This window comes from Trichomonas vaginalis, chromosome II (assembly GCF_026262505.1).
Source record: "Trichomonas vaginalis G3 chromosome II, whole genome shotgun sequence".
In the NCBI taxonomy this organism is placed as follows: Eukaryota; Parabasalia; order Trichomonadida; family Trichomonadidae; genus Trichomonas; species Trichomonas vaginalis.
Genome location: NC_067204.1, coordinates 22,229,047 through 22,256,327, shown reverse-complemented (window position 1 = coordinate 22,256,327; position 27,281 = coordinate 22,229,047). Strand labels below are relative to the sequence as shown.

Sequence of the window (27,281 nt, the reverse complement as noted above, 5' to 3'; positions counted from 1 at the left end):
TCTTGGAGGCGATGATGGTACATGAGGTTCAGGTGGTTTAGAAGGACAAGGATGGTTTTTAAACGGTCAATATCAATCAAAATATTTATCAAATTCCAAATTTGGATTCAGTTTTGGTTCGGGTGAATCAGCACAAGAAACAAAATCATTGAATCCTCAAGGAGTTCAGACAAGTACTGGTGCGAGTGATCGACCTGGTGCAGGATCGGGTTGGTTTGGTGGCTTTGCAGGTCATCATCAAAATGGAGGTTCAGGAGGAGGAAGTTCATGGATTTTGTCTAAAGATGCAGTTATTCCGGAAAATGATATTGTTTCATATGACAGTTTTTATAATTTTCTTGGAACATCTAAATATGCATTCACAAAGACAGACTATTTATTTAACAATGTCATTGATGCATCGGGTGTTTGGGAAGGTAATGGTAAACTTGTCATTACTATTCTTAATTTCATTAATTGTCCAACAGTTTGTGTTTGTTATCGAAATCCTCCAGAAATTCGAGTTCAAATTGGAGGCACCAGAAATCCTGATTTATCCCCCTGAAATATTTGATTACTTTAGATACAAAAAAGTGACAAATATTCCATTCTTGACATCCGTTGAACATCTCGTTAATCCGTTCATCGAACCATTGTTGTTGCATGACTATTCAGTGTTCACTTCACCTGAAAATGAGTCACTTTTGTTCAAAAACGTTTATTTGGCATTAATTGCTGTTTCTACAGGATATAAGTTTGAAGTTGAAAAATTGACGGTTTTATTCAAATCTTTTATATTGTTTGGATCACCAAGGATTGTCGACACACTTCTAAAACTCGCAGACAAGACAATGAATGAAAATGAAAGTACAACGGTTTTTGTAAAGTTCTTAATTATAATTGTTGATGAATACTTCGACAAAATTTCGACAAGATTCGTTTACAAACAAAATACGATACAAACCGTTTTTACAATCATTTCTTTCTTGAAGCGCATGTTCAACAAATTCTCTTCCATCAGAGAATTCATGTTGCAAACAGCTGCTTTGCATCCAATTGTTACTTTCGCTGTATTGAATAATTCTTTGGAATGTTTGAGAGAAGGTGTCACGTTTAAGTGTATTTTATCGTCATTTACGGGCGTGGAAGGAAAAATCAAATCGTTTGATGAAATAGAAAATAAAGCGGTTGCTATCGTTGATGATAAAGAGTATGAAATTGAAATTGACAACTGCGGAGATTTAGTTGTAAATTGCGAAGTCAAAGTTGATTTGAACCCAATTTCTGACATTTCCAATCTGATTTATTTGTTCAATTATCAGTACAAGGAAGAATACAAAGACATATTCAGATTGGCTTCAATTTTGGAATTTGTCAAAACCGAAAAGTTCACTTCACAAATTTCACAACATGTCAATTTAGATTTTCTTAAGAATTGTTTCTCAGAAGGTTTCATTCATTCACAGTCCTTCCAGAACTTCTTTTCCTCATTTTCTCTTGCAACAACATGCAAGAATGATTTCGGATTTTCTTTAACATCCAAATTGACAGAATATCCTTCAAACAAAGGAATTTTCATTGTCAATAATGGAAGCGCCGTCTTCACTTCACCGGCCATTTATCCACGAGCCAAGTTTGAAATGATTTTGGAGACACCGAAATCCTCGAAATCGAAATCACAAGTTTCGATAAATATTTACGCTGAAAGTGATGTTCCAAAAGCACTTTTAACATGGAGTAAATCAATCAAACTCGGGCCAGAAGAAAAGTTTACTATTAAGACTGTTCCAGAGCAGCTTCTTTTGGATGTAAATTCCACAATGATTTCGATTTCTCCTTCAGTTTCAAAGATTTTTATCGTTTTTACTTTGTCAGAAGGAGCAACTTTGAAATACGACGTAAATGTCGATTCAAAGATCTTCAAGGTTTCACAGAAAATGTCAGGAAATATCTTGAGATTGTCATCGAACCATCCAGGTGTTATACCACCACTTCAAAAGATGTTTTTGCTCGCAAAATCTTGCGAAACAAGTTCCCAAATTTCTTTCAGAATCAAACAAAAGATTTTGTCACTTTTATATTTGTCCGGACTCCATCCTTTGAGTACAGAAGAGATTATATCTATTATTCCTATTGCAACTCAACTTGAAAAAATTAAGTTAGGGGTATTTGAATCCCTACAAGATGCTTGTCAAATTCCCTTATTAATAGCATTCAAATTCTCTTTTCATATTAAATATTAAAATTATTAACAATAAAATTGGAAATTTATCATTAACAATAGCTGCCAACTGCCTATAGTCATCATATACGACCATTTCATTCACTAAGAACTTCAAAATTTCTGTTATTCATTTATTTTGTATGAGATTTTTGTTATGATTGTAGAATATATAGGAGTATAAACGAGCTGCTTCATGAGATAACAAAGTTTGAATATTGAAACATGTAAAAATGATAAGTATTCAAATGGATCATTTTGATAAATTCTATTTGGAATCATATTCTATGAATAATGATTTACATCAATATGATTTGAACAGATATCTATTCATATTCTATCAGACCTAATATTTAAAAATAAAAATTAATTGAAATTAAATTCAATTAAAAACTTAATGATTTGCATATTAAGTTGACATAGTTATCATATACTACTTCTAACAAGACAGAAGTGTTTCAACCTCCAATTGAATACAAAGTTAGGTTAATATGATTTTAAAATATATATTTCATATGTGATTTCATATTAAAAATGAAAAATACCTAAATTTAATTTTGAGAGAACTCATAGAAACCATTCTGACACATGTTTTGCTAATTAAGTTATTTAAAATCAGGATAATGAGTAGAACAAAAAATTCAATGGTAATTTCCCGACGGTTATTCGTTATGACACATTGGACCAATTATGTAATTTTGAATGAAATTCTGCCTTATGAAGGTGCTGCCTGCCTTTGAAGTGGTTTATTATATTTAATACATAATGGTTAATATAACACTTAAGATATTTAACCCCTAACTTATATTATAAAATCAAATAATTTTTATTTTTCTTCAAAATTCCTAAATATTTATATTACTTTGCGGAACTTATTGTTGTTCGACTGTTGGTTTTGTTTATTTTTATTAAATAACATTATTTATACAATTTTCTTCATTATAAACCAATTCCATGCATTACAAACGATAATTAATCTTGAGTATTATAAAACAAATATAAAATCAGATAGCTCTATGTTTATATAGTATTTGCTCTAGGTACAATATTTTGGATATGTATAATGCTATAACAGACTTTTGGATATATGAATATGCTTAGATGAATGTGATAGCATATATAAGAATAAAGAGGGATGAAAATTTCATACCTTTGCCCATTTTGATATCAATTATTTAATTTGTGAAGAGAATTATCTATGTTTTGTCTAAAGAAATCTAATAGACTATAAAATCCTAAATAATATGAGCTTAATTTTTATTTTATTAAAATTTTGTTTTTTCAGTATTTTTTCATAGATTCATCAAAAATTGCTATCTAATATTAATATGTAATTTTCAAATGTATCAAACAATTTTATTTTTGAAAACACAAAATATTGTATCTAGGGTTGTTAAAAATATCAAAAATTAGCGTTTTGAAGACACCATGGTGTCTTATAATTTTCCCTTCCTTATTGGCGTGTAGAAATAAATGCGCCAATAGATTGAAGAAGAAGAATTGTTTTTCTCTTAATGAACTTTAATCCTTTTGATATAAGAATATTAAAAACATTAATATAATTTCGATTTCGGAAATTAAATTTCCAAATTTTTTGTCGATTTCGGAAATAACAGGATCCCGCATCCAACACGCAACAACAAAACACAAAACACACTTTTTGGTTCTTTCATCGTTTTAATCGTAATTTATGTAATACATGATTTGGATAAATTTTACAAAAATAGAACCTATATTATATTCTTTTCAAAGATTCTTGCAAATCATCAAAAATAATTGTATTTTAAAAAACGATCAAATTATCCTTTCATTATTTTAAACTTAAATTAGTTTTTATGATTGACTAAAGCAATCATATTTATTCATCATTAAATAAACAAAAAAATAATATTTGAGAGTTATTTCAAAAAAAACACATTGAATTTATTAATTTGTCTCAATTTCAGTATTATAAATTTTTATAATTTCAATATTTTGAAATACACTTTTTAATATTTCAATATTTATGATATTTCAATGTATTAAGTGGTCTCAAATTGAGCTTCTCAAATATAAGTTGGCCTATTCAAATAATAAAATTAAATAATATTTAAAATAATAAATAAAAGTGATTGAGGTCATAGCAAAACGGCTGTTTCAGTCATTAATTCTTAAAAATAAAAAGGGTAAAAACTAAATACAATGGGTAAAATTCAATAGTGTCTGTGCTATCGTTCAATTTGAAGGTGTCTTTTGAAACCGCAAGACACATTGAATTTCTGAATAGTGTATTATGGTTTGACAGACACCAATGAAAAAAATAAAATGATATATATTTTAAATATATAAGATCCTTATATAAAATATAAATATTTTATCGTTTTATTTTCTTGTTTTAGAAATGTTTTTTATTGAAAAATCAATAAAACTAACTCCAAAATAAAATTTTTGATTTAAAGACACTATGATGACACCAGGCAAATCTTCCAAGACACCTATCGTCGGGAATCTAACACCCCTAATTGTATCTTTCTTTTTATTAAACACATAGTCTAATCAAAATCAAATATAATAATCAGAAAAATCTTCGAACTGGAACATTTCACAACGTGTGAAACCCATATTGCAATCAACAAGTTTATATTTAAAATATAAGTCCAATATTGCTTGCTTTATGGTTGAAGCACTTCTAACAAGACTTTTCTGAAAAAAATAGTATATTTGAAAATTATCTGATATTATATTCCAATGCATTTGCAATCATCAAAATTTAAAAATAATGACTTTTCTCTCAATTTAATTTGCAATAAAATTCGCAGATATTAGATTTTAATTAATATCAAAATATTGGCCAATAAAAACTTTTGATCAATCCACTTTTAAAATCGGAAAATCGTGAATTTTTAAAACACGCTTCGAAAACAGAAAAAAATCGAAAAATGCAAATCATCTCAAAACTCGCCCATTTCAAGATTTTCCTTTAATTCGAAATAGCATGATGCTAAAGCATCATACCAAAAGGTGTGTATATTGACGAGAATTGAAAAATATCAATCTGATGAATAGCAAAATAAGCATTTATAATTGAGGCGAAAACGATAAATCTCATTTTGCCTCTCAATTTTTCTGAGTCTCTCAATTTTTGCAGTGGTCCCTTAAACGTACACTTTTTCACTAAAGGTTGAATGTAATACAAGTTTTGCTTTTTATACAATATGGAGAGAAAACGTATGGTTCCACTGCTGGCCCATAGATCCAGCTGAGATCTCTATTGGATGAGCTGAAGATTATTTTTGTATTTGAGAAGTTGATCTATTTAACCAACATTACACAGTGAATTAAAATTAAAATTTATCAAATAATCAAAAAAATACTCTCTCATTTGATTAAATAGTACACAATTTAAAAGAATTACATACACATTATATATTTACATACAAAACATTATATTTGTGTTGAATTTGGTATATATTTCCAACATTCAAACCTTTCATATTCATAAATTTTAACCCATCCGTTATCAGAAGTAATATTTGCCCAATTTTTAAATGCTTTCTGATAAGAAACTGCATAAGTTATATTTCTTTTGATGAAAAAGTCCGAATCTTCCGGATGTTCCATCATATAATTAGAATCTCTATCTCTTCCGAAATAATCCAGTCCATGTGACAACAGCCATCCTCCGTATCCCATGTAGCTCTGTCTTCCAGCCATTGTCAGGACAGGATTGCTGTGCCATTGGTCCGTCAGCCAAATTGCATCTGTTGGGGTATTTTCCGACACCCATTTGCCAAATTCAACGGCGTCATCTTCGAACATTGGAGTTGATGTTGACATTTCTAATACGTATAATCTAATTGCAGACAAACAAGAGAAGAAAAGGATAATTACACCTATGACTCTCCACGTTTTGTGTCTAAGCAATTTTGCAATGAACAATCCATAGCAATGTATAGCGAAAGGAATCCATGCTGCGTAGAAAACTTTAGTGTTATCTAGTTCCCAAGGTTGATACCTTATGATGTTTGTCAAAATAAAAACAACAATAGATGGAATATAATCGATTTTTTGTTCTTTTGACAAAACAGACCAACAACTTATCAAAGAAACAAAAGCAAACAGTCCTAGACCACGCCACCATAGTTTTATGGCCATGCTCCACTCCCTTTTGCGATTTTCTGAGTTCCAAATCGGATCTAAAACAAGAAAACCGCTGCCGCCATCTGATTCTTTAACTGTAAGTCGCTTTAGATATGGTGTGAACTGAGGAACGCATAGTACATTGGCTACAATGCCGAATATCGACCAAACAAATACATGGGAAAGCATTTTCGACTTGTTTTAGTTAGTATGGGTTAGTTGGGTACTGAGGCACTGCGTTCCACCTTACCCATTATATGTGAATTTGACACTTTACAAAACCACTAACGTATATTTTACAACACAAACGACAACACTAACTTAACCTTAAATATTTACAAAGCCGCCAACCACTTCACCTCACTAACATTTTCACTAACGAACTCACTAATGAAAAAATAAACGTTCTCATAAATTTTCTTCTATATCTTCATCGTCAATGTTAACTCTATTGTAGTCATACTTGAAGTCATAAAGTTTCTCAAGTTTTGAAATGCATAGTCTTGTTAACTTACCTTCATCATCATAAGTTTTTATAAAACTACCATGACAATCTTTATAAACAGTCAATGTATAATCTACTGGTCTAGGATGAAGTGTAAAGAACATGTTATACTCAGGAAGGAAGAATAAATGTTTAAATGTATGCTTGTTATATTTTTCGATTTGTATGAGTTGCTTTTGTTCTGTCATTTATAAAAAAATAAAATAAAAATAAAATAAAATAAAAAATAAACTTAAAAATTAATGATATCACCACCCTCACACGTATGAAAACATAGCACAAAAATAAATTTAGGTGAAGTGGTGATATCTCACCTCTTTTTTCACCTGTTTTTTCACCCTGTTGAATTCATTGCTTTATAACTCTCTTCCTTGGTTTCTTTTTAGTTGCTTTCTTCACGTCTGTCTCCAACTTGACTGTCTTTCTTCTTCGTCCGTAATGATACCAGTTACTTCCACCAGTCAATGGGTCAAATGGTCTTTCGTAAGGGTTTCCATACATTCCATAGGGACCATACGGAAGAACTACTGGTGGAGAAGAAACATTTTCTTTAGTTCCATCGACTCTATTTAAATGCATTGTTTCACCTTTCATCTGGTCATTAAAGTCTTTTGCGTGTTTTGCAAACTCATCGTCCTTTCCTAAAGCATTTTCTGACTCAGTCGCAACCAAATTGGATGCTTTATTTATGAGCCCTATTTTATTTAATCTTAACTTCTTTGCAACCCAGCCTCCAATCTTCCCTTTATTTGCATCTAATGTCTTCGAAACCCTACCTCCACTCATTTTATTTACTGCGTCATAAGCTCCAAGTGCTTTTGCTCCAAATGCTAATGCTTTTGTTCCCATTGCGCCTAAAGCTGCCCAAGCTACCATTTACACCATATTAAAATCATCTCTCTTCAATATTATCTCATAAAAGTTCTCGTTACTGGAGAAAGTCAATGAAACATAAGCGTTCTCACGGGCTTCGCCCTCACCGCTTTGCGGTCTATCTAACTTATTTCTTATATCATCTATGCGCTTCAAAATGTCTGAACAATTGCTAACATCTTCTACAACAGTTATTTCATCATGAATGACCTTCAAGAACAAGCTCATTTAATATGCAATTAAAATCATTTCAATAATGAGTCCATCCTTTCCATCTTTAGGTAGCACAACATCTTTCATTGAAGAAGGTTCGACAAGTCTTATGTTAAACTTACTGACAAAGTTTGTTATACTATAATGCTTCGGCGGCGAATACATGTAGTTTGAAAGACATAATATAGATTCTTCAGCAAATTCACTTATACTGGATTTTATAACAATGTTCTCACGAGACCAAATACCACCAATTGACAATCTTGTAAGCAATCCTGCTGAACCTTCTACTGTAAACGTCGATGGTAACATTCCACGAAGGTCATCTATTGACATCGTTGAGTCACTGTATTTAAGTATTTTCTTAAAGCAATCGTCATTATCTAACCATGCAATAGCTTTGAAGTTTTCATTCGAATATACATCTGCTTCATTAAATGTAAAACCTGACTTCTTTGCAGAGATGACTTTAAAATCTATTGAGTTTGTTTCAAAATTATATGCTATGGTAACTTCTGAAGGTAATGGATGTCCTTCCGCAGTCAGTTATTCTCTCACTACCGTTTGAAGCTTTGTGTTAAAAACTTTCATGTCATCTCCTGTATCTAAGTTCACATACACAGCAACAGGAAAACTATCTTGCTTCTTTGTTTCATCATTATACCTCAAAACATTAAAGTTCTTCAATAATATTGTTCTTCCTGCTGGAATACTTCGAACCTGTCTGATTTCAATAGCTTTCTCACCTCCTACATACTCTACCCAGTGTCTTGGATATTCATAAGTATACTGACTTTCTTGAATTTTGGTAGGTTTCATCATAACGTGTTCATAGTATATCTTTATACTCTTGTCAGTTAGACTCGGTGCTATGTTCTGAATATTTCTGACTTGCATTTTTAATGGAGATAAAATGAAGCATTTAATACATGACGTAGATGAAGACATGAATGAAACTACAGACAAACTTAACTCTTCTCTTATTCTTCCTTTCAGCAAAGATTATGAGTTCTGTTCAAATGGTGTGTATTTCTATTGTGGAAAGATGGGGTCAGGAAAGACATTCAACCTCATTCGTCATATACTCATAACAGAACGTTTAGGAAACGACTCTTACTATGACCAAATCATTATATCAGCAACTTCAGACTCTATGGACTCAACAGCGAAAACATTTATGTCAAAAGTTCAAGCCTCTGTCGTTAAAGTTCCAGACAGTGAACTCATTGAATTTCTTCAACGTTACATTCGACGTAAGAGGAAATATTATGCCATCGTTGAATTTATACAGTCAGGAATGCAAAAGACTTCTGAGGAGATGGAAAGAATTATTGACAAACACCACTTACGTCAATACTCAGGAGTTTACGATATGAAACGACTTACAAACTACATTCTGTCAAAACTTTCAAAATACCCCTTCAAAAAGTATCCTTCAAACACTCTGCTCGTTTGTGACGACTTCGCCGGAAAAGGTTTAGTGTCAAAACCAGACTCACCATTAGCTAACATCATTACTAAAGTCAGACATTACCACTTAACTGTAGCAATACTTATGCAAACATGGAGGTTTTTAGCTTTAAACATAAAACGTCTCATAACTGACTTCGTTATCTTTCAAGGTTTCTCACGTTATGATATTGAACTCATTTGGAAACAGTCAGGTATAACATTACCTTTTGAAGAAATTTGGGAAGCATATAAGTCTCTCATCTCTCCTCGTTCATACCTTGAGATTCATATCATGACTAATACCATTAAAGTCAAAAATATTCCATGGGAACGACCAACATTATTTTAAAGCATAACCATCAATTGACTGATGGTAAACAAATTCCATGCATCTCTGTCGCCATTTCTGTTAATATTTTTGCTGTCATTCATATCATCCACTTCCCCATCCGTTAGCTTTTGAGGATATGCGTTAGAATAGCTGTTCTTAAATGAAGGCTTTTCACCTTTGAGAGCATAAACTCTATAACTTTCTGCATACTTTATGTTTGAACCTCCTGAGCCATCATTGACATAAATTTTTATAGGCTTCCACCCTTTGTTCATGTTCCTGCTTCTTCCTTAGCTCTTTTGTTCAGTAGTTCTACATCTTTATACACAGCACCTGTCTCAGTGAATTCAACAATATTTTCATTCGTTAGCTTTGCATTCAAACCCTTGTCGAGTATATTGTTCATTTCATACATATAAAAGGTTTTTATTCTATATGAAATGAGAAGCAAATCCATCTTAGCTGGTGCCGTTAATGTTCCAATTGAACCAACATCAAATGTTGACTCACGAACGACAAACAATATTGTCATAAAGAACTATAGTTCAAAGTGTTTGAAAGAACCAGAACCAGAGCTAAAATCCGTGAATTTAAACTCAGCTTCAAACGCTAACGCTACATCAGATGTTAAGTTAGAGTATCCACCACTGGACCAAATTCTTTCAAGAGAAGCCAACGACAATCCTTACACAAATGTTCAAACAAATCCTTCAGATAACGTAGACCATTACCTTCTTCAGTTATACCAAACAATTTTACTCAAAGACGATAAGAAGCTTTTGACAAATCTTATAAGCAAGAACCAAATAATTCTAACAAAGGAGGGCTTGAAAATGTTATCTCACGAATAACAGGGAAACAATGTGTCATTGACTATCTCGACCCTGAAATCGAATGCTGTGGTCAAACTCCACTATTCATGAAAAGGTAACATCCGCATCATTGAAACACCAGGAACTACAGGAGTTGAGTTTAAGTATAAATATTCGAACGAGTATACAAAACTATCTACTGACTATAAGCTTTGTTTGAAATATGTTTTAGTAAATTAAAGCAGTCAGGAGGGCTCTTTGAGCCCATCTTGGCGCTTTGCGCCGTCAGTCAAAAAAATTTCAAGTTAGCAATTTGTAATATCTATCCAAAACTTCTTCAACAGTATCGAACTCATCTTCATAATGCAAACCTAATCTTATTGACTTGGTGCTGTTTTCACTAACACAATATTTTTCTGTTCTCTTGACTGACATAACTAATTCATTTGTTTCATCAAACAGCAACAACCAAAGTTCATGACCTAATACATAACATTCATACTTTATATTTTAGCTCTGAGTTCTCTTGTAAGCTGTTGCATTTAATATTTTCTAAAAAGTCAACTTCAACAGTCATTCGCACTGGTGCCTTCAGTTCTACAGGCTCTCCTTGAAAGTCAACAAGTCTGAATTGCATGTCTTTCAAATTATGAGGACTAATGCGAACCCATTTACCTAAATGAGTTGCTATGACAGGAACGTTTGGAATGAACATTGAATTGACTGCATAACAGAAGGATTTATATTCTACTGAACCTTTACTATTAACTCCTGAAATGCCTGTGACATTAGCTATTTTAGACTCAATGTACAAACAATTGCCATAAACATACATATGGAACAGATTTCATCTCAATCGTTTTGTCAACACTTTTCAAAGGAAATGTCATATGGTATGCACCCAAAAGAAGTTTGTACTCTATGACTCATTCGTGTTATCTTAAACTCCTTCGCATAACTGAACTTCAAAACTCCTGCAATAAGTTTAACATTCATTAAGTTTTCTTCGTTATCCTTGTTTATTGTAGTATTTATGAGAGCATTTAACACTCCAGCTAATGTTTCCATCTTATATTCTACATTATTGTGAAATCTTATTTCGTGCTTCTTTCCATCTATTTCAATCTCCATGAAATCTGTTTCACCTGTTATGACAAAAGTTGCGATAGTATTGAAGTCAAACATTCTGAATGCAAGCGCCTCATTCTGTAGACCTAAGTTTGTTTGTAGCTTTACTGTTCCGTATTCGTTTGGGTCTGTACTTTGCAAATAGAACAACATTTTATACTCATTAAAATATGAGTATAGCTGCATATGCGTATGAAGCTGACAGAGCTAAACGTTTATATTTTGGTCAATACTCTCTCACACTTACTGACAAATATATTGTTATCACTGATGGAAATACTGAGAAATACATAACATGGAAGGACTATGAAAAGTTTGACCCTATTTTAACTCCATGTACTATGCCGTTTATAAAGGACGGTGAAATTATTGAAAAAGATAATACAACCGTATATAGGTCTGTTTATGAAGCATTAGAATATATGTTGAATCATAACCCAAAAAGATTTGACCCAAGCACTACACCATGTGCAATGCCTTTTATTAAGGACTGTGAAATCGTAAGAGTTCCGGATTCAACGGTTCACAGCTGTTCAAAACAGTTTACAAAACATTTTAGCGAATATCTTTAATTCAGAAACTACAGAAATAAAATTACCGTATATAACAGATGCTAAAGAAATTAAATCAAAAACGACAACATTATTTACGTCACTTAATGATTTAATGACTTATATCATTAATATTCCTGCACCAACTACAGCATTTGATCCAAACTCGACGGTTTGCAGTGTACCTTTCATAAATGACAGTTCATTAATTACTTTAAGGGATTCGACAGTAAATGAATCATTAAAGGCGTCATTAATGAAAATCATTGATTTTAATTCATTCACGAATACATATAATTCATTCATTAATGTTTTCATATGCTTCTAAAGAAGGTGAGCCAAAAACTATTGATAAAGCGGTGTATGAAATAAAAGCATCAACGACGAAATTGAATTCGTTAACTTTTGACGGTGATAGTTTCGTTAATGACATAACATCGGGGAAAACAATTTTAACGAAAGAATACTTAAAATCTCATGTTAGTGAGTTCGTTGAAATTGAAAAAGAAGGTGGAATTAAGTTCGATCCACTGAATTTCATTTTCAGCTTAGCGAATGCGGGTGTTAGTTTCGCTGAATGGACAACTATACAGAGTGAAATAAATGCAATATGGACGTTTTTGGGGTCAAAAGCGGGAATGGGTGAGCTTGTAAATGCTGCAAGAACATTAGGTGAAACAGGAAATTTTGTAGATGGTTTTAAAAGACTTGTTTCAAATGTTTTAACAAACACAAAGAAATTATTTAGATATACCGTACATAACGGACGGATTTTCGAACAGATAGCAACAAACCCTCCGGTTATGGCTGCGTTGATGATGGTTAGAGATATAAAACCACGTAACGACGGGAACGAAGAACATGAACAACAGGATACTGGTCGGGTTATTCGAGACATTAAAAACGTGTATCCTGAAGTTATTGATTTATTTAGAGGAGTTAATGATTCAATTTCAAAACATTCTATAACCCTCGATGAAGAGAATAAATTAACAGATTATATATTCGTCATTATTGCAGAATTAATGAAGAGAATAAATGAAAAAGGAATTGGTGATATCATTAATGTCAGCGATGTAATGATGAAAAGAAATTTTGACTCATTATTTACAAAACCGAAAACAGAATATAGTCTTTATGACGTAATTACCGAATTAATGAAAAAGATTAATGATAATAAGAGTTCTGGCGGAAGAGTTGAATTAGAAGTGAATGATGTTAATGAGAAATTAGCCGAAAAAGCAGACAAAAATGAGCTTTTAGCTCTGAGTGATAAAGTCAAGAACCACGTTCATATATAACTTCAGACGAACAGATTATAACGGACTACCATGAATATTTAACACAGGATGAACAAATAAGCACTGAAGATGTTAATGAAAGAAGATATAAATACATTCGTGCTAAAGGTTATGACATAAGCTGTACTGTACATTATGACACGGGTAAAGCGCTAGAAGCATTTAGTTATAACGATGAAATTTATGCCTCTACTTTCTCTGTTAAAGGTGTATTAGTTGAACCAAGATTTACTTTGAGAGTTAAGTCAAAAATAACGTTTGAAGATGCTATTAAAAGTAAAGCTGACAAAGTTGAACTCGAAGCAATGAACAAAGTTTTGAAATCTCATAAACACAACATCTCCGATATAAATGAACTTCAAGCTACATTAGACAGTAAAGCCGACAAGAACCATACACATGAATCCTTCACTACTGTTAGAGCAGACGACATAATATTGAACTATACCCTTGGTTCAAGTGCACCTTTCGAGAATCCAAGTACAAGCGTAAAAGATACACTAAACTCCTTAAATAGTAAATGTATGAACATTGAAGGTCATGTCAGAAACTTTGAAACACATGAACTACCAGCAATGTTAGATAAAAAGCAGATAAAGAACATACACATAACTCCTTCTCAACTGTTGCTATAGAAAGTATTGAAGGAACGGTTGGCGGAACTGGTGGGATGCATTATATTATAAACCTCCTAACTTTCCACAAGGTTTAACATCGAATGAAAACATAACAACGAAGAAAGAATTAGCTGTAAAATGTTTATGTCATGGATGATGAAAATAATGTTAAATTCAGTGCTCAAGATTTATATGATAAGAAAGCAGACAAAACAGAGCTTCAAACATTAAAGACTGAAATACTTCAAACATTATATCCCGTTGGTTCTATTTATACGTCAATGAATTCAACAAATCCAGCAACAGTTTTAGGTTTTGGTACATGGAAGCAGATTGTAGACAAATTCTTATACTGTGCTAACTCTTCAAAGCAAACAGGGGGTTCGAAGAAAATTAAAGAAGCAAACCTTCCACCGCACACTCATACAGGAACTACAAACTTTTCTGGCGACCATAGCCACTCATTAAGAGACCACCCATTATACAACTCAGAGTATGAAGCTGGCCATGACGTTTTATCTCCATCTTATATACAATGCAGCAAAAAAGATTTTTCGACCAACTGAACCGGGAGGAAATCATGTCCATACTTTCACAACAAATCCAACAGGCTCGGGTGAAAATTATATGCCACCATTTGTGACTATATTCGCATGGTACCGCGTTCAATGAACGCGCTTGAGCCTAGAATAAAATCTTTAACTTTACATAAATGAGCTTGAAAGAAGTATTCGAACAACATCCATGGAGGTCATTTAAGAAGTTCAATGAAGCTGCAAAGAGTTGGGGATTTACTAACAGAGCTGAAGTGAAAAGGTTCTTTGACAAAAATGTTGTACATCAAACAAAAATAAAACCCTTACGACTGCTTTTTACCAATTTACTCCAACGCTCCTGACGCATACAATTTGACACTCTCATTCAAAGCAGAAAGGAGGACATAAACATTCCTCATCTTCATTAATGTTAATACTCGTAAAGCATATGCATATCCAATGAAAAATAAAGGAACTCGTGAAGTGTTAAGAGTTTTACAAAAGTTTGTAGCAGAACATAGCCCAAGTACTTTAACATCAGACAAGACAGTGCATACCTCAGCAATGAAATCACAGAATTTCTCATTAAGCATAACATAACTCACTACACTACTGAAGACATACCATAACATACTCGGCATCATAAACCGCTTCATAAGAACGCTCAGAGATTTAAACCAAGAGCGAGACTTTACCGAAGAAACAATGAAACATTTTCTCGAAGTATATAATTCCTCAACACATTCTACAACAGGACATACACCAAATTCAATGACACAACAACAAGAAGAAAAGTATATACAAAAGAAACGAAGCCAAACACAAAATATCAGAAATTCAACACAATTTACCCTCATTCCTGGTACAAAAGTTCGTGTAGTTCTTGACGACAAGCCGTTGACAAAGAAACGTTTAAGGTTAAGTAGAAACTATTATATCGTAGACTCTACGCAAGGTAATGGATATCTTATAAAAGCTGCTGACGACTCTATTGCGTTTTACCCTCGTCACAAATTAGTCGAAAGTAGTAATGGCAAACTTGCTGAAACCATTGACGAAGCAAAGCGAGGAGTGGTTATTGAAATACTTGGCTATAACATAAACGATGACACTTATAAAGTAAGATATGAAGGAGGCGTTGAAGATGTTATACCATCTAAGAACTTGAGAGAGTCAAAGCCAACACATCTGGGACCATTAGAGCGGGAGTACTGGAAAGACAAAAATAAGCCAGAAAGAATAAGAAAATTCTTCTAAACTTTTTCATTAGATGTAAATCAGACATGAATGAGAACAGTCATGATATCATTAATGTTTTCATAAATTTACACCAAAAATAATGTTTAGGTGAAGAGGTGAGATCTCACCCGTTTTTTCACCTCTTTTTTCACCCTCGCCGTTTAGCAGCTCAGATTGCTTTAGCTTTCTCGTGGATTTTCATGAATTTCCTTAAGATAGAAAAATAAAGTTAGTTTTATTTTTATTTATTTTTTTATTTTGTATAAAAGATATGATTTCAACAATCGGCACAACAACAATTCAAACAACTACAGCACCAAACTCGTTAGTCATGAATCCTACGTCAATGTTGGTAGAGATGAAAAGCTTTATTCCTTCTTCATATACTTTTGAAACAGAAATCCAGAAGATAAAGCAAGAACTTTTAACAAGTAATTTAGACTGTAGTGCGAAAGATGAAACAAATGAACAGTATCTTTATGAAATGGAGGACCTCATCGACCATTTGCCTAAACTACCTGAAATTCAGCAGCAAAAACTAACTATTCCTGAATTCGACGAAATTGAAGTCAAAGCAACTGACTCAGTAGAAATTAAGAAATTCATACGTAAAGTAAATTATGAATTCCTTGGTTTTCATTGCAACCATAAAGTTATGGACAAAGATTGCGACATGATTTATAAAAATATTTCTGACCTTTACAAATCCGAAGAATTTAAGACATACGATAACTTTGTTTCATTAGTTGCAAAATGTGTATGGCAGATAAGAGATAAAGATAGAAGAGGTAAGGTATGGAATGAACAGATAAAACCAGCAGCTTTTGAGTTAAAGAAAACCATTGACGCCTTAGTTGTTCTAGCTGGTTTTATTTCAATGTATAACGCAAAAACGATGCCGCAATGTTCAAAATGTAAAGCAGCAATAAGAAAATATAACTACTCAGTCAAAGAGATAGAAAGAATGCGAAACGACTATGCAGACTTAAAGAAAGAAGCAGAAAAGCCAGCAGAAGATAAAATGGATATGTTGACATTTCTTAATAAAAACTATCCAACAGCAGAAGATTTCCTTCTGTCTGATGTCAAGAAGAAGTATAAAGAAACTTTCGGTATCGTTAAAACATTCGATGTACTAAAAGAAGAAATAGAAGCTACGAAATTGTTTAGGATTTCAAATATACATCGTACAATCCATGTAAAACGCTTGTGAAAAAAGAGGTGAAAAAACAGGTGAAAAAACAGGTGAGATCTCACCTCTTCACCTCAACATTATTTTTATTGAATTCAGCACAAAAATAATGAATTTCATTAGTTATTTTGTATGTAAAGACAGTAATGACAAACATTGAGTTTGAAACAGTTAGAAAGATAGACAATGACACCAAAGTGGTTAGAATAGGTGATTTAAACGTAAGATACTCAAAGAAATACAACAAATATTCTTTGTCAGACATTATATCTCCATCTGGAAAGAAAACAAACGACTGGGTTAGAAATGCTTCAACTCAGAAAATTTTGACAAGAAATCCTGAGCTTATGATATCAGTAGCATTGCATGGAACAAGAGCATATCTTATAGACAAAAGTCTTATACCAATAGTTTTGTTATGGTTAGACCCAGTTGTTGGATATAACTTCATAACATATGGTTCATTCGACTCAGAACGTTGCAGTGAAGGCTTACTTTATATCGTTCAGAAACCGAAGGACTTCAACACAAAAAGATATAAGATAGGAAGGACATATAATATAACTCAAAGATATGACAGTACAGTCAATAGAGTCAAGGTTGTGTTTGTTAATGATATGAGAGCTGCTGAAACAGAACTGCTTGAAGTTTTTGAGAAAATGTATGGTGCTCCCACGAAAGGTAAAGAAACGTTTGAAGTAGATGAGATAGATAAAGCTATAAAATTATTTGACGAAGTTGCTGAAAAATACATGTAAAGCGTTTATTTTTGGTCTTTTGTGAAAGTCAGAAAATAAAGTTAGTTTTATTTTTATTTATTTTTTATTTTGTATGTAAAGACAGTAATGACAACATTAGAGAACACAACAACTGCTATCGTTCATGAAGCCATAAATGAAGAATACGAGTACATACAGTATAACAAACAGTTACGTCTCATTCGTTCGGTCAAAGACGATATGTACCAAATGCAAAGTATAATGAACGCTCTTCGTTCTACAAAGCAAGCATATCATTGGTTTGAAAACCAACAGACAAAAGAACTTTTAGAAGAATTTCCTCATATGATTGCTTCCCTCGGAAAACCGAGAGAAGAGATTCCGTATGAAAATCGCAAGAATTTGGCTCCTGGTTTGAAAGGTTATTATGTTCATAGACTTTTAGTAAACGCTGTAGCAATGTGGGCTTCACCTCGTTATGCTTGTTATATTTTCATGATGTTAGATGAACTATATAAAGCAGAACGTGGAGAGATGGAAAAGAAACTTCATGCAAAAGATGAAGTCATTGAATCCAAAGACAAAAGCATACAGAAAAGAATACCGCGTTCAGTACCAAAAGGAAAGGAAAAGAGTTATAGGTATATGATATATACTGAAGAGTTGGAGAAAGAAGAAGATAAAGATATGGTTATGTTGCATTTAGTCAGAAGAAACAACAAGAGCTTTTATGACTTAGCTAAAATATATAAATCTGACAGAAACTGGTTCTATCGTGAAAACTTACCGATTTCAATGACACCGAATGAGCAAATAAAGGAAATTGTCAAAAATACTCTTCCTCAAACACACTATGACATCAAAGGTTGCACAATACTTACATTCAAAGAAGACTTAACATTACTGAAGGAAAAAAATAACAGAATATTTCGATAACTTCAAAGAGGAAGAATAAAAAAATCTAAGCTAATTTTATTTTTTTTATAAAATTTTATCTCATATGAAAGAACATGAATTTAGAATATTCGGAACTCATGACAGAAGAAGAGAACGAACAACATGTAAAAGATTATGCAAAATTTCTGAAGACATACAAAGCATTTAAACAATATCTAAATGCTTCTAAAGATTATGCAAAATTTCTGAAGGTATATAAAGCTTATGAAAAAGCGTATGAAAAGTTTATACATTGGGGAATTGTTGTAAAATATCGATATGAAGACTAACCAAAAATATATTTTGCTTAAATAGCTTCAGGTCTATTTCTTCAACCATTTCACTTCCTTCGTCAATGTCAATAGAAGCTTCTTCAACCTTTGGTAAGAATTTCTGTATAACATCTTTGTTCGTTATTGTCTTCAGAGATGAAGGATAATATTTCACATTTGTTTCACCCTTCTTATATTCTTTCTGTTCGGAAAGATTCATAGCAATACTGAAGAAGTCAATATTAGAGTTCTTTATAACAGTATAATGAGTATCTTTGACATTCACGAAGAAACTCTTTTGTTTCAAAACTACTGCTAACTCTTGTGAAGTATAACGTTTGCGGTCAATGACGATAGCTAATGGTCTGACATACTGACCAAACTTAGATTCTTTCACAAACTTCTTGTTAAAGATAACATTAACATTTGAAGCATTATTGAACTCATTCTTGATGGCAGTAGCGAGAGCATTGTATGAAAAGAACTTCCAATCTTGCATGTGTTTCATTAAAATAAAAATATTAAATTATTTTGAAAAATAACTTAAAAAAATCTAATCTAATTTTTTCAAAAAATATTTTTTTTATTTCCTACTAAAGATGTATCGGAAGTTGTCTAAGTTAGAACACTCGGAAATAAAACAACTTCTTACAGAAGCTAACATAGAAGTAGCAAAACATTACGCAATAAACAAAAAAGCACTCGCTGACTTCATTAAAGACTATAATGGTGCAATAAGTTATGATAGAATTCATGAGTTCATAAAGCCGCAACGCGGCGAGGACGAAGTCCATGCAAGAGCATTTCCTTTAAATGACGTTGCTATTGACTTATATCATAGACGTTCAGTACCTCATGAAGTAAGGCGTGAAATGTTTGACATAACAAATGCAAACGTTGGTGAAACAAGAAGAAGAGACGACACACTGAAACAACAGAGAAGAGAGATGTTTAAGAGCGCTATAGAACAAGTTCGCAAAGCTAACGATGTCATTCGTTCCATTGACGACAAACCAAAAGAAGGTGAGAGATGGTTAAAGAAAGATGAAGAGAATAGGAAGAGAAATGTGAAGTCAGGCAATAGACTCATTGACTTTAACATCGAAGCTTTAGATGAACCAAACAGAGACTACTTACACAAACATTTCGGTAAGGTTTTCATGAGACTCTTAGAGAAAATTAAAATAAACTCACAACAGAGATGGATGGTATGTTATAAACTTGGTGGAAAGTATGAATGTTCTACGTTAAACCTCAATAATATTGGAACATTACTACATCAGCTCTTGAAGGAGAACTTTATATCAGAGATAGAAGCAAATGCTGCAGGTATTGTTGAAATGCACTATGACTTCTTCTTGACAAACATAAAGAATCTTACCGAAATAAAGATGTATGATTTAACAGAATATGAAGGCTTAACGATGTCAGATGTAAAGAAAGGCAAACCAAAAAAGAGACCATATAGAGATGAAAGCACACTGACAAATGACCAGAAAGCCATTTTGGAAGCTCTTAAGCAAACAGGAAACCCACACTTATAGAAAGCTTTTGGAAAGATAATGGTGAAAAGAAGTTTTATAAGAAGAGAAGCGGTCAGTTCTGGAAGTATCTTTGCACATTACATATAAATCTTGAGCGCTACCAAATCTTCAATGAATTGAACAAAAGAACTGCAGCACTTATGACAGAAGACAATTGTTTCGTTTATGCTTGCATTCAGGCTGGAGTAGATGGAGAGACTATTGACCACATGAGAGAAGTCATTCGTGTTAGAGACTTTCCTCAAAGTAAAGTACAAGAAATTTCTGACGCAACAGGTATAGCATTTAATGTTACCATTGGTTACTTCAATGACTCAAGACATAATGAAATAAAGAGATACATACCAAAAGAATGTGAAACTGTTAACTATTGACTTACTTCTTGTTGAAGACCACTACATGCTAAACGAAAGATTACCAATGACAACATATTTCGTCAGAAATTATAAAGAAATTCTCAAAGCTTGTGGTGGAATGAACATTGAGAAACAAATGAAGATTTATACAAAGAGAGAAGATAAATATGTAGTTCGTTATGATAGAACAACACCGTTATGGGATGTTATGAAAACATTGTGGAGTGCAAATATTTCGAACCTATTTCTTATGGAGAACTTTTCACATATACGACTGACTTATAAAAACAGAACCTTGCACCATTTAAAGACTTGTCATATTGCTCCAAAGTATTGTGTACAACTGAAAAGAAAGCCGAAGTCAAAAGAAGTAAATAAAAATAAGTGCAAGTTCATTCCTGAGCACGTTTTCTTTGCTGACTTTGAGTGCAGTACCGATGGCTTTCATAAAGCTTTTAACATATGTTACGACAGTGAAGATGGTTCAGTGAGTGAAAGCATTTGGGGTCAGAACTGTGCAACAGAATTTTTGGAACGACTTCCTGACAAGAGTTTAATATATTTCCATAACCTCAGTTATGATATAAACTTCATCTTAAGACACATGACAGAAGTGAAAGGAACTCCCATCATTAAAGGTTCACGAACAATGCAAATAACTGGCTTATATAAAGGAAGGGCAATTATTATAAAAGACTCTTACAGTGTTATAAATAAGAAGCTTAAACTATTTCCTGCTATGTTTAACTTACAAACAGGACCGAAAGAAGTATTTCCATACAACTACTACAGCAGTGTTTTGTTAGCAAATGACAACAGAACTGGTGTCATTTCTGAAGCATGTAAGTTTATCCGGGATGCAGATACATTCATGAAAAACATAGATTCCATCAAAGGTTGCAGAATAGATGAGAACCACTTCGACTTAGAAAAGTATAGCACATTTTATTGCAAACAAGATGTAAGAATTTTAAGAGAAGGTTTTGTTAAGTTCCGCAATGACATATTGAAAGAATTTGATTTAAACGTTTATGACTACGTTAGTATTTGTTCAATTGCTAACAAATTATTTGAGAACAGAGTGTACTTCCCGAATGGAAATTTATATGACCTCTCAAATAAACCAAGAGAATTTATTTCACGCTGTATTCAAGGTGGAAGATGTATGCTGTCAGATAACATGAAACAAAAGAGCGAAAAGAAACTCATTGCTGACTTCGACGCTGTTTCATTATATCCATCAGCTATAGCAAGACTTTATACTTTAGAAGGTATTCCAAAGGTTATGAAGAAAGAAATGTTAAGCACAGAGTATCTCATGAGACATTTATTCGATGACGACCAAAAGGAACCCATTGGTGAAAAGTTTATGTCTGGCTTCTTTGTTCTCATTAAGATAACAGAGATTGGAATACATAGACACTTTCCTTTAATAGTTTGTGACCCTGAACTAAATCCAGAACTTAACGTTCCCAGAAGTTCAAACACTTGCTGTTTAATGTATGTTGACCATATAACATTACAAGACCTCATAAAATATCAAGGTGTCAAATGTGAAGTGTTGCAAGGATACTATTACGATGGAAACAGAGATATTAGAATAAGAGATGAAGTAAAGAAGTTGTTTGAGTTAAGGTTAAAGTATAAGAAAGAAGGAAATCCTTTGCAAGAAAATATAAAGCTCATTCTGAACAGTATTTATGGCAAAACTATTCTATCTCCTATTGAGTCAAAAATAACCATAGTAAATGACAAAGATGCTATAAGATATGCCATCAGAAACTACAACCATATAGTGAAGTTCGAAGGTTTGGATGGTTCAGATAAAACTATTTTCAAGCTAACGAAAAGCATTTGCAGACACTTTAACTTCTGTCCACTTGGTGTTAACATTCTGTCTATGTCGAAGAGAATAATGTGTGAAGTATTCTGTACTGCTGAGGACTTAGGAATGGACATCTTTTATAGCGATACGGACAGTATGCATCTCTACAATGAAGATATCCCTCGTTTAGCTGAAGAGTATGAGAAACGTTATGGAAGAGTTCTCATTGGTAAAAACCTTGGTCAATTTCATAGCGACTTTGCAGAAATCACACCTGGAAAACAAAGTTTAGCATACAAGTCAATATTTTGTGGAAAGAAGACTTACATAGACTTACTCACGAATGATTTAAATGAAGTTGCATTTCACTGCAGAATGAAAGGCGTGAAGCAAGATGTTATTGCTTTAACCGCTAATGAAATGTTTCCTGACTCTGTTCAGTGTTTCTATGATGAAGATAAAGGTTTAATGGTTCCGCAAGGAACATATGACAAAGACTCTGAGTTCAGTTTAATGAAACTTTACAAAGCACTTTATGACGGTCAAGAGATTGGATTTGACTTATGTAAGTCATGTCAACCTTGCTTTGAAGAGAAGTTTAACTTCTCAATAACGACTAAAACAAGCTTTATTCGTAAGTTGAAGTTCTGAGGTCATTTATTTTTGTCAGCAGTGAGGTCATTCGTGATAAAAATAAGCCGCTAGCGGCAAGGGCGAAGCCCATGTGGTCATTTACAATACTGCGATGGTAGAGTTTAAGAGTTGTGCTTCAATGTAGAGACAGTCCTTATGGTCTGGAGGTAAGAACACTGGTGCTTTATGGTCATGAGTGGAGAACATGTCTATCCAAAACTCACGATTGAAGCCAGTTAATTTATAGTATTTAGGGTTAGGAAGTGGTGAAGTTCTTGTATGACCAATGAACTCATTTTCAACTCCCTTACTTAAGTTTGAATATAATATAGCTTGCTTTCTATCCCAAATGCCTGGAAATCTAATTTCGGAAAATCATTTTTCCTCGGAAGCATTGCATCATAATTGAAAACATTCTTGAAATCATCACTTGGTTCAGAGATTTGAAATCTTATACGTAATGGATTTTCTTTCTTTTTAGCGACTTCATTGAATGGTGAGAATACAATGAATTGACAGTCATGTGTTCCATCTTCATTTTCATTAAATTCATAATGAAAGTCTATAAGTTGTGGCTGACTACCTTCTTCTTTCAGTTGTGCAAGAAACTCACGTAAAGGCTGTAAAGTTTGTACTTCAATGTTAAACTTTTTCTCGAACATTTCATTAAATGAATTATACAGTCTTCTAACGTTGTATCGTCTTTAAAGTATTTGTATATGTGAATGTTTTGGGCGCTTAAAGACTGTTCGTCATTTTCTATCTCGACTTGAAGTATAAAGTCAACCTTTCTGAAAGCACGTGTTATATACATAGATGTTATGCCAATGTACTTCTCTTCATTTATGTTCACAATCCAGTCTGTTGGAAACTTAAACGTTACTCTGTTCCCCTTTATTTTGACGTCAGGGTTTTCACTACTGAACGCAACAGATAAAGGTATTTGTCTATACATTTAATTCGGATAAAAATAAACCATTTACTCTTTCTTTGCTTCAGCTTCTTTAGCTTTTGCTTCAGCTTCTTCTCTAGCTTTTTCGCCAGCAGTCTGGGTTCTTTTGTTTCCAGCAGCTAATGCAGCAAGTTGTTTTTCACTAAGTTTTCTCTTTGGTCTCTCTGGCTTTTGTTCTTGTTTTTGTTCCTTCAGTTCGGATAAAATTTGCTCACGAATTTCTTTCTTCAATGCTTCAACATCTATGACCCCTTGGGTCTTGTCCGTAGGGCTTGTCTGAGTCATTTGACTGCAGATAAAAACAAAATTAAAACTTTAACCGATGTAAAATGAGCTTGTCAAAATCAGAGCGAGAGTCTATTATATTAAATGACGCAAGAGGAATACAACATCCTTTCTATTACGTAAGTCAGAGTAAAGATGGTAAAATATACGTAAGAAAAAGAAAGGTTCCATTAGCGAATGCAGAAAGCGACAACATTAAGGTGCATGGCAAGGGTGAAGTCCACGAAGCCCATAAAAACCTTCTGTTCAAACTGAGCCACCAATAGAACCAGAAGAAAAGAAGCCAGATGTACTTTCAATAACGAACCAAGAGCTTATTGCAAAGTTCGTGAATTTCATTGAAAAACAAACCGAGTCAAAGAACCCTGACCCACCAGTGAAAGAAGTTTGAGACAAAAGAGAATGTACAGTTCATTGAAAATGTCAAGAAACAACTTCCACACGAATGCCAAGAAGAAGAGTGAGAATAATGAAGTAAATAGATATTTTTATCTGAAGTAAATACATGCAGAACGAACAGCTAAACGAATTTACTCCAGCAGAGCATATTCATCAGATTCGCTCATATTTCGATATCATAGACAATGCAGTTCAAATTGGTGACACTAATAGAAAATATTCTGACGCAAAGATTCCATCACAACCTGGAACTGCTAAAGATAACACATGGGTAACATTCAATCTCTCACCTCCTGGTGAAAATATGTTGGACCTTTACAATACATTCATTACGTATAAAATGGAAGGTCAATTTATTGTAGATAAAGAAATTGGTTCAGGTTCCAATAAAACAAACCCACCAGGATTTTGGATTGGTTTCGATGACGCTTTCTATGCAGTTGCTGGATATCAAATCCTTGCAAATGGTCGTATCGTATATTCTCAAGACAACGCAAGAGAAGAAGCATATATAACTTCAAACTCACAAACTACCGAACAAATAAAGAAAGTAGATGTTTTCTCAAAGACTCGACATGAAGATGTATGGAGTCATTCGGGAACATGCAGAACAGGACAAATTGTTAGTGGTCCAATTACAGCAGGAAAATCATTTGATTTTAAGCTTCGTTTAAGAATTCCTGTTAGAAGATTCCTTCCATTAGAAGCTATTCGATTTATTCCAGCTTTTGCAGGAAACATTCAGCTTAAAGTAAAGTTCAGTAGCGACGCCTTACAATGCACATCTATATCTGTAAATGATATCATTGCTTTCAATCCAACTCTTAAAGTTGCATTTGCTTCAGATTCAAATCCACCGACAAATAAATTTGTTCCATGGAATGAACCATTCACTATGATAACGAAGGCAGTAGAAGCTAGTGGAACAGTTACTATTACAACTGTAACCCAGCAACTATTTCGAACAAAGATGGATTTTAATGAATGTTTCATTCATCCAAAGTCATTCTCTTTAGACCCTAACATTTATACAGAACTTGTAGAACATTATACAAACGAGGCTTTATGTTTTCCTGTTAAAGTTATGGATTGGATTCCTATGGACGGTTCATTCTCAAAGAATACAGATAGTTCAAGTGCAACATTTACAGCAGCTTATACGCCTATTAATGTTAAAAGTATTTGGGCACTATTTAGAAAGAAAGACAACTATAGGGTGTCCAAAGGTGCGTTTAGCACAGCGCTCATATAGAACTATTAAAGGAGATATATGCTGATTATAAATATATAATAAAAAATATGAATATATGTATATGATGATGATTATGTGTATTTTGGCGCCATGCCGGGATATAAAATGAATTTTGAGACAAGAGGCGTTTCGCGGAAATTTTGGCGGGATTTTTTCAATTTTTTTAATGAATCATAAAGAAAACATCCTCGCTCTTGCAAAAAATGCAAAGACTGTAAAAAAATCTACGAGACATTGGTAAAATGCTTCGGTATGGATGCTCCTACTATTCCACTGTAAACGTATCAGTTGGATGTATCACTTCATGAACAAAAAGGCGCCCATCATAAAAATTGACAAAAAATCGCCGATCAAAGAAAAATCAAAGCAATTCTTCAAGCGCTAGATGAAGACCCAAGAGCATCACTCAGAAGGATAGAGGAGATGACAAAGATACCACGTACAACAGTCAGTTATTATCTGCACAATTATTTGAACTACAAACTAGCGTATACACGTTGGGTTCCGCACAACTTAATTCAGTTCAAAAAAAATCTAGAGTCCAATCTTCGAAAGAGCTCCTCTCTATATTGGGTGCGTATCATCCAAGAAGTTTCGCTTTTTTAGCAACAGGGACGAGTCTTGGTTTCAATATGCAACAGAAGCCAAAATCATGTGGATCCCGAAGGAGAAATCCGCAAACATTCCCGAAGAAAAAAATTGACACACCAATGATGATGTTGTCGGTTTTTTGGGGCGGTGAATGGCATCATCGCAATTGATATTCTTCAAAAAACCTAATACGATGAATGCTCAGTACTAATTGACAATGTTCTTTACTCAAATTATCAATTCTGAATGAGTTTGAGAAATCCAAACAACAAAAACAAAAGTTTGCAATTCATTTTGATAATTCAAGAGTTCACAAAAGTCACAAGGTAATGAATTACTTGGTGGAAAACAATGTCAGAAAGTTGTTCCAAACCCAATTTTTCACCTGATATTGCCCCCTCTGACTTTTATTTATTCGGCACGCTAAAAAAGAGAGCTGAAGGACGCG

The 27,281-nt window shown here is 33.2% G+C and overlaps 14 protein-coding genes and 4 pseudogenes across 18 annotated transcripts, besides 1 other annotated feature; 12 read left to right on the top strand and 6 right to left on the bottom strand.

Moving 5' to 3' along the window:
- Positions 1–386: 386 nt before the first annotated feature.
- TVAGG3_0589780 (uncharacterized protein) lies at positions 387–2,222 on the top strand (the record flags this gene model as incomplete). The annotated part of the gene is made up of 1 exon (XM_001329530.1): positions 387–2,222. The coding sequence occupies one exon, from the start codon at positions 387–389 to the stop codon at positions 2,220–2,222; it is 1,836 nt and encodes a 611-aa protein (XP_001329565.1).
- A 3,401-nt stretch (positions 2,223–5,623) lies between these two features.
- TVAGG3_0589770 (uncharacterized protein) lies at positions 5,624–6,508 on the bottom strand (the record flags this gene model as incomplete). Its single annotated transcript, XM_001294009.1, has 1 exon — positions 5,624–6,508. The coding sequence occupies one exon, from the start codon at positions 6,506–6,508 to the stop codon at positions 5,624–5,626; it is 885 nt and encodes a 294-aa protein (XP_001294010.1).
- Positions 6,509–6,522: 14 nt separating this feature from the next.
- Positions 6,523–27,281: a mobile genetic element.
- On the bottom strand, positions 7,173–7,700 carry TVAGG3_0589760 (protein of unknown function, DUF4107 family; the record flags this gene model as incomplete). Its single annotated transcript, XM_051239453.1, has 1 exon — positions 7,173–7,700. One exon carries the CDS (start codon positions 7,698–7,700, stop codon positions 7,173–7,175), a length of 528 nt encoding a protein of 175 aa, XP_051097277.1.
- On the top strand, positions 8,137–8,478 carry TVAGG3_0589750 (uncharacterized protein; the record flags this gene model as incomplete). The annotated part of the gene is made up of 1 exon (XM_051239452.1): positions 8,137–8,478. One exon carries the CDS (start codon positions 8,137–8,139, stop codon positions 8,476–8,478), a length of 342 nt encoding a protein of 113 aa, XP_051097276.1.
- TVAGG3_0589740 (uncharacterized protein) lies at positions 8,500–8,694 on the top strand (the record flags this gene model as incomplete). Its single annotated transcript, XM_051239451.1, has 1 exon — positions 8,500–8,694. One exon carries the CDS (start codon positions 8,500–8,502, stop codon positions 8,692–8,694), a length of 195 nt encoding a protein of 64 aa, XP_051097275.1.
- On the top strand, positions 9,088–9,711 carry TVAGG3_0589730 (protein of unknown function, DUF4106 family; the record flags this gene model as incomplete). Its single annotated transcript, XM_051239450.1, has 1 exon — positions 9,088–9,711. One exon carries the CDS (start codon positions 9,088–9,090, stop codon positions 9,709–9,711), a length of 624 nt encoding a protein of 207 aa, XP_051097274.1.
- On the bottom strand, positions 11,002–11,220 carry TVAGG3_0589720 (uncharacterized protein; the record flags this gene model as incomplete). The annotated part of the gene is made up of 1 exon (XM_051239449.1): positions 11,002–11,220. The coding sequence occupies one exon, from the start codon at positions 11,218–11,220 to the stop codon at positions 11,002–11,004; it is 219 nt and encodes a 72-aa protein (XP_051097273.1).
- TVAGG3_0589710 lies at positions 12,823–14,067 on the top strand (annotated as a pseudogene). The gene has a single exon. A coding segment is annotated over exon 1 (1,245 nt).
- Positions 15,344–15,895, top strand: TVAGG3_0589700 (uncharacterized protein; the record flags this gene model as incomplete). Its single annotated transcript, XM_051239448.1, has 1 exon — positions 15,344–15,895. The coding sequence occupies one exon, from the start codon at positions 15,344–15,346 to the stop codon at positions 15,893–15,895; it is 552 nt and encodes a 183-aa protein (XP_051097272.1).
- Positions 16,149–17,090, top strand: TVAGG3_0589690 (organellar and viral DNA polymerase type B; the record flags this gene model as incomplete). The annotated part of the gene is made up of 1 exon (XM_051239447.1): positions 16,149–17,090. The coding sequence occupies one exon, from the start codon at positions 16,149–16,151 to the stop codon at positions 17,088–17,090; it is 942 nt and encodes a 313-aa protein (XP_051097271.1).
- On the top strand, positions 17,216–17,827 carry TVAGG3_0589680 (organellar and viral DNA polymerase type B; the record flags this gene model as incomplete). The annotated part of the gene is made up of 1 exon (XM_051239446.1): positions 17,216–17,827. One exon carries the CDS (start codon positions 17,216–17,218, stop codon positions 17,825–17,827), a length of 612 nt encoding a protein of 203 aa, XP_051097270.1.
- On the top strand, positions 17,915–18,724 carry TVAGG3_0589670 (uncharacterized protein; the record flags this gene model as incomplete). Its single annotated transcript, XM_051239445.1, has 1 exon — positions 17,915–18,724. The coding sequence occupies one exon, from the start codon at positions 17,915–17,917 to the stop codon at positions 18,722–18,724; it is 810 nt and encodes a 269-aa protein (XP_051097269.1).
- TVAGG3_0589660 (uncharacterized protein) lies at positions 18,971–19,504 on the bottom strand (the record flags this gene model as incomplete). The annotated part of the gene is made up of 1 exon (XM_051239444.1): positions 18,971–19,504. The coding sequence occupies one exon, from the start codon at positions 19,502–19,504 to the stop codon at positions 18,971–18,973; it is 534 nt and encodes a 177-aa protein (XP_051097268.1).
- On the top strand, positions 20,271–21,178 carry TVAGG3_0589650 (annotated as a pseudogene). The gene has a single exon. A coding segment is annotated over exon 1 (908 nt).
- TVAGG3_0589640 (organellar and viral DNA polymerase type B) lies at positions 21,501–23,372 on the top strand (the record flags this gene model as incomplete). The annotated part of the gene is made up of 1 exon (XM_051239443.1): positions 21,501–23,372. One exon carries the CDS (start codon positions 21,501–21,503, stop codon positions 23,370–23,372), a length of 1,872 nt encoding a protein of 623 aa, XP_051097267.1.
- Positions 23,457–24,016, bottom strand: TVAGG3_0589630 (annotated as a pseudogene). The gene has a single exon. A coding segment is annotated over exon 1 (560 nt).
- TVAGG3_0589620 (uncharacterized protein) lies at positions 24,334–24,591 on the bottom strand (the record flags this gene model as incomplete). Its single annotated transcript, XM_051239442.1, has 1 exon — positions 24,334–24,591. One exon carries the CDS (start codon positions 24,589–24,591, stop codon positions 24,334–24,336), a length of 258 nt encoding a protein of 85 aa, XP_051097266.1.
- On the top strand, positions 25,097–26,945 carry TVAGG3_0589610 (annotated as a pseudogene). Its single transcript has one exon. A coding segment is annotated over exon 1 (1,849 nt).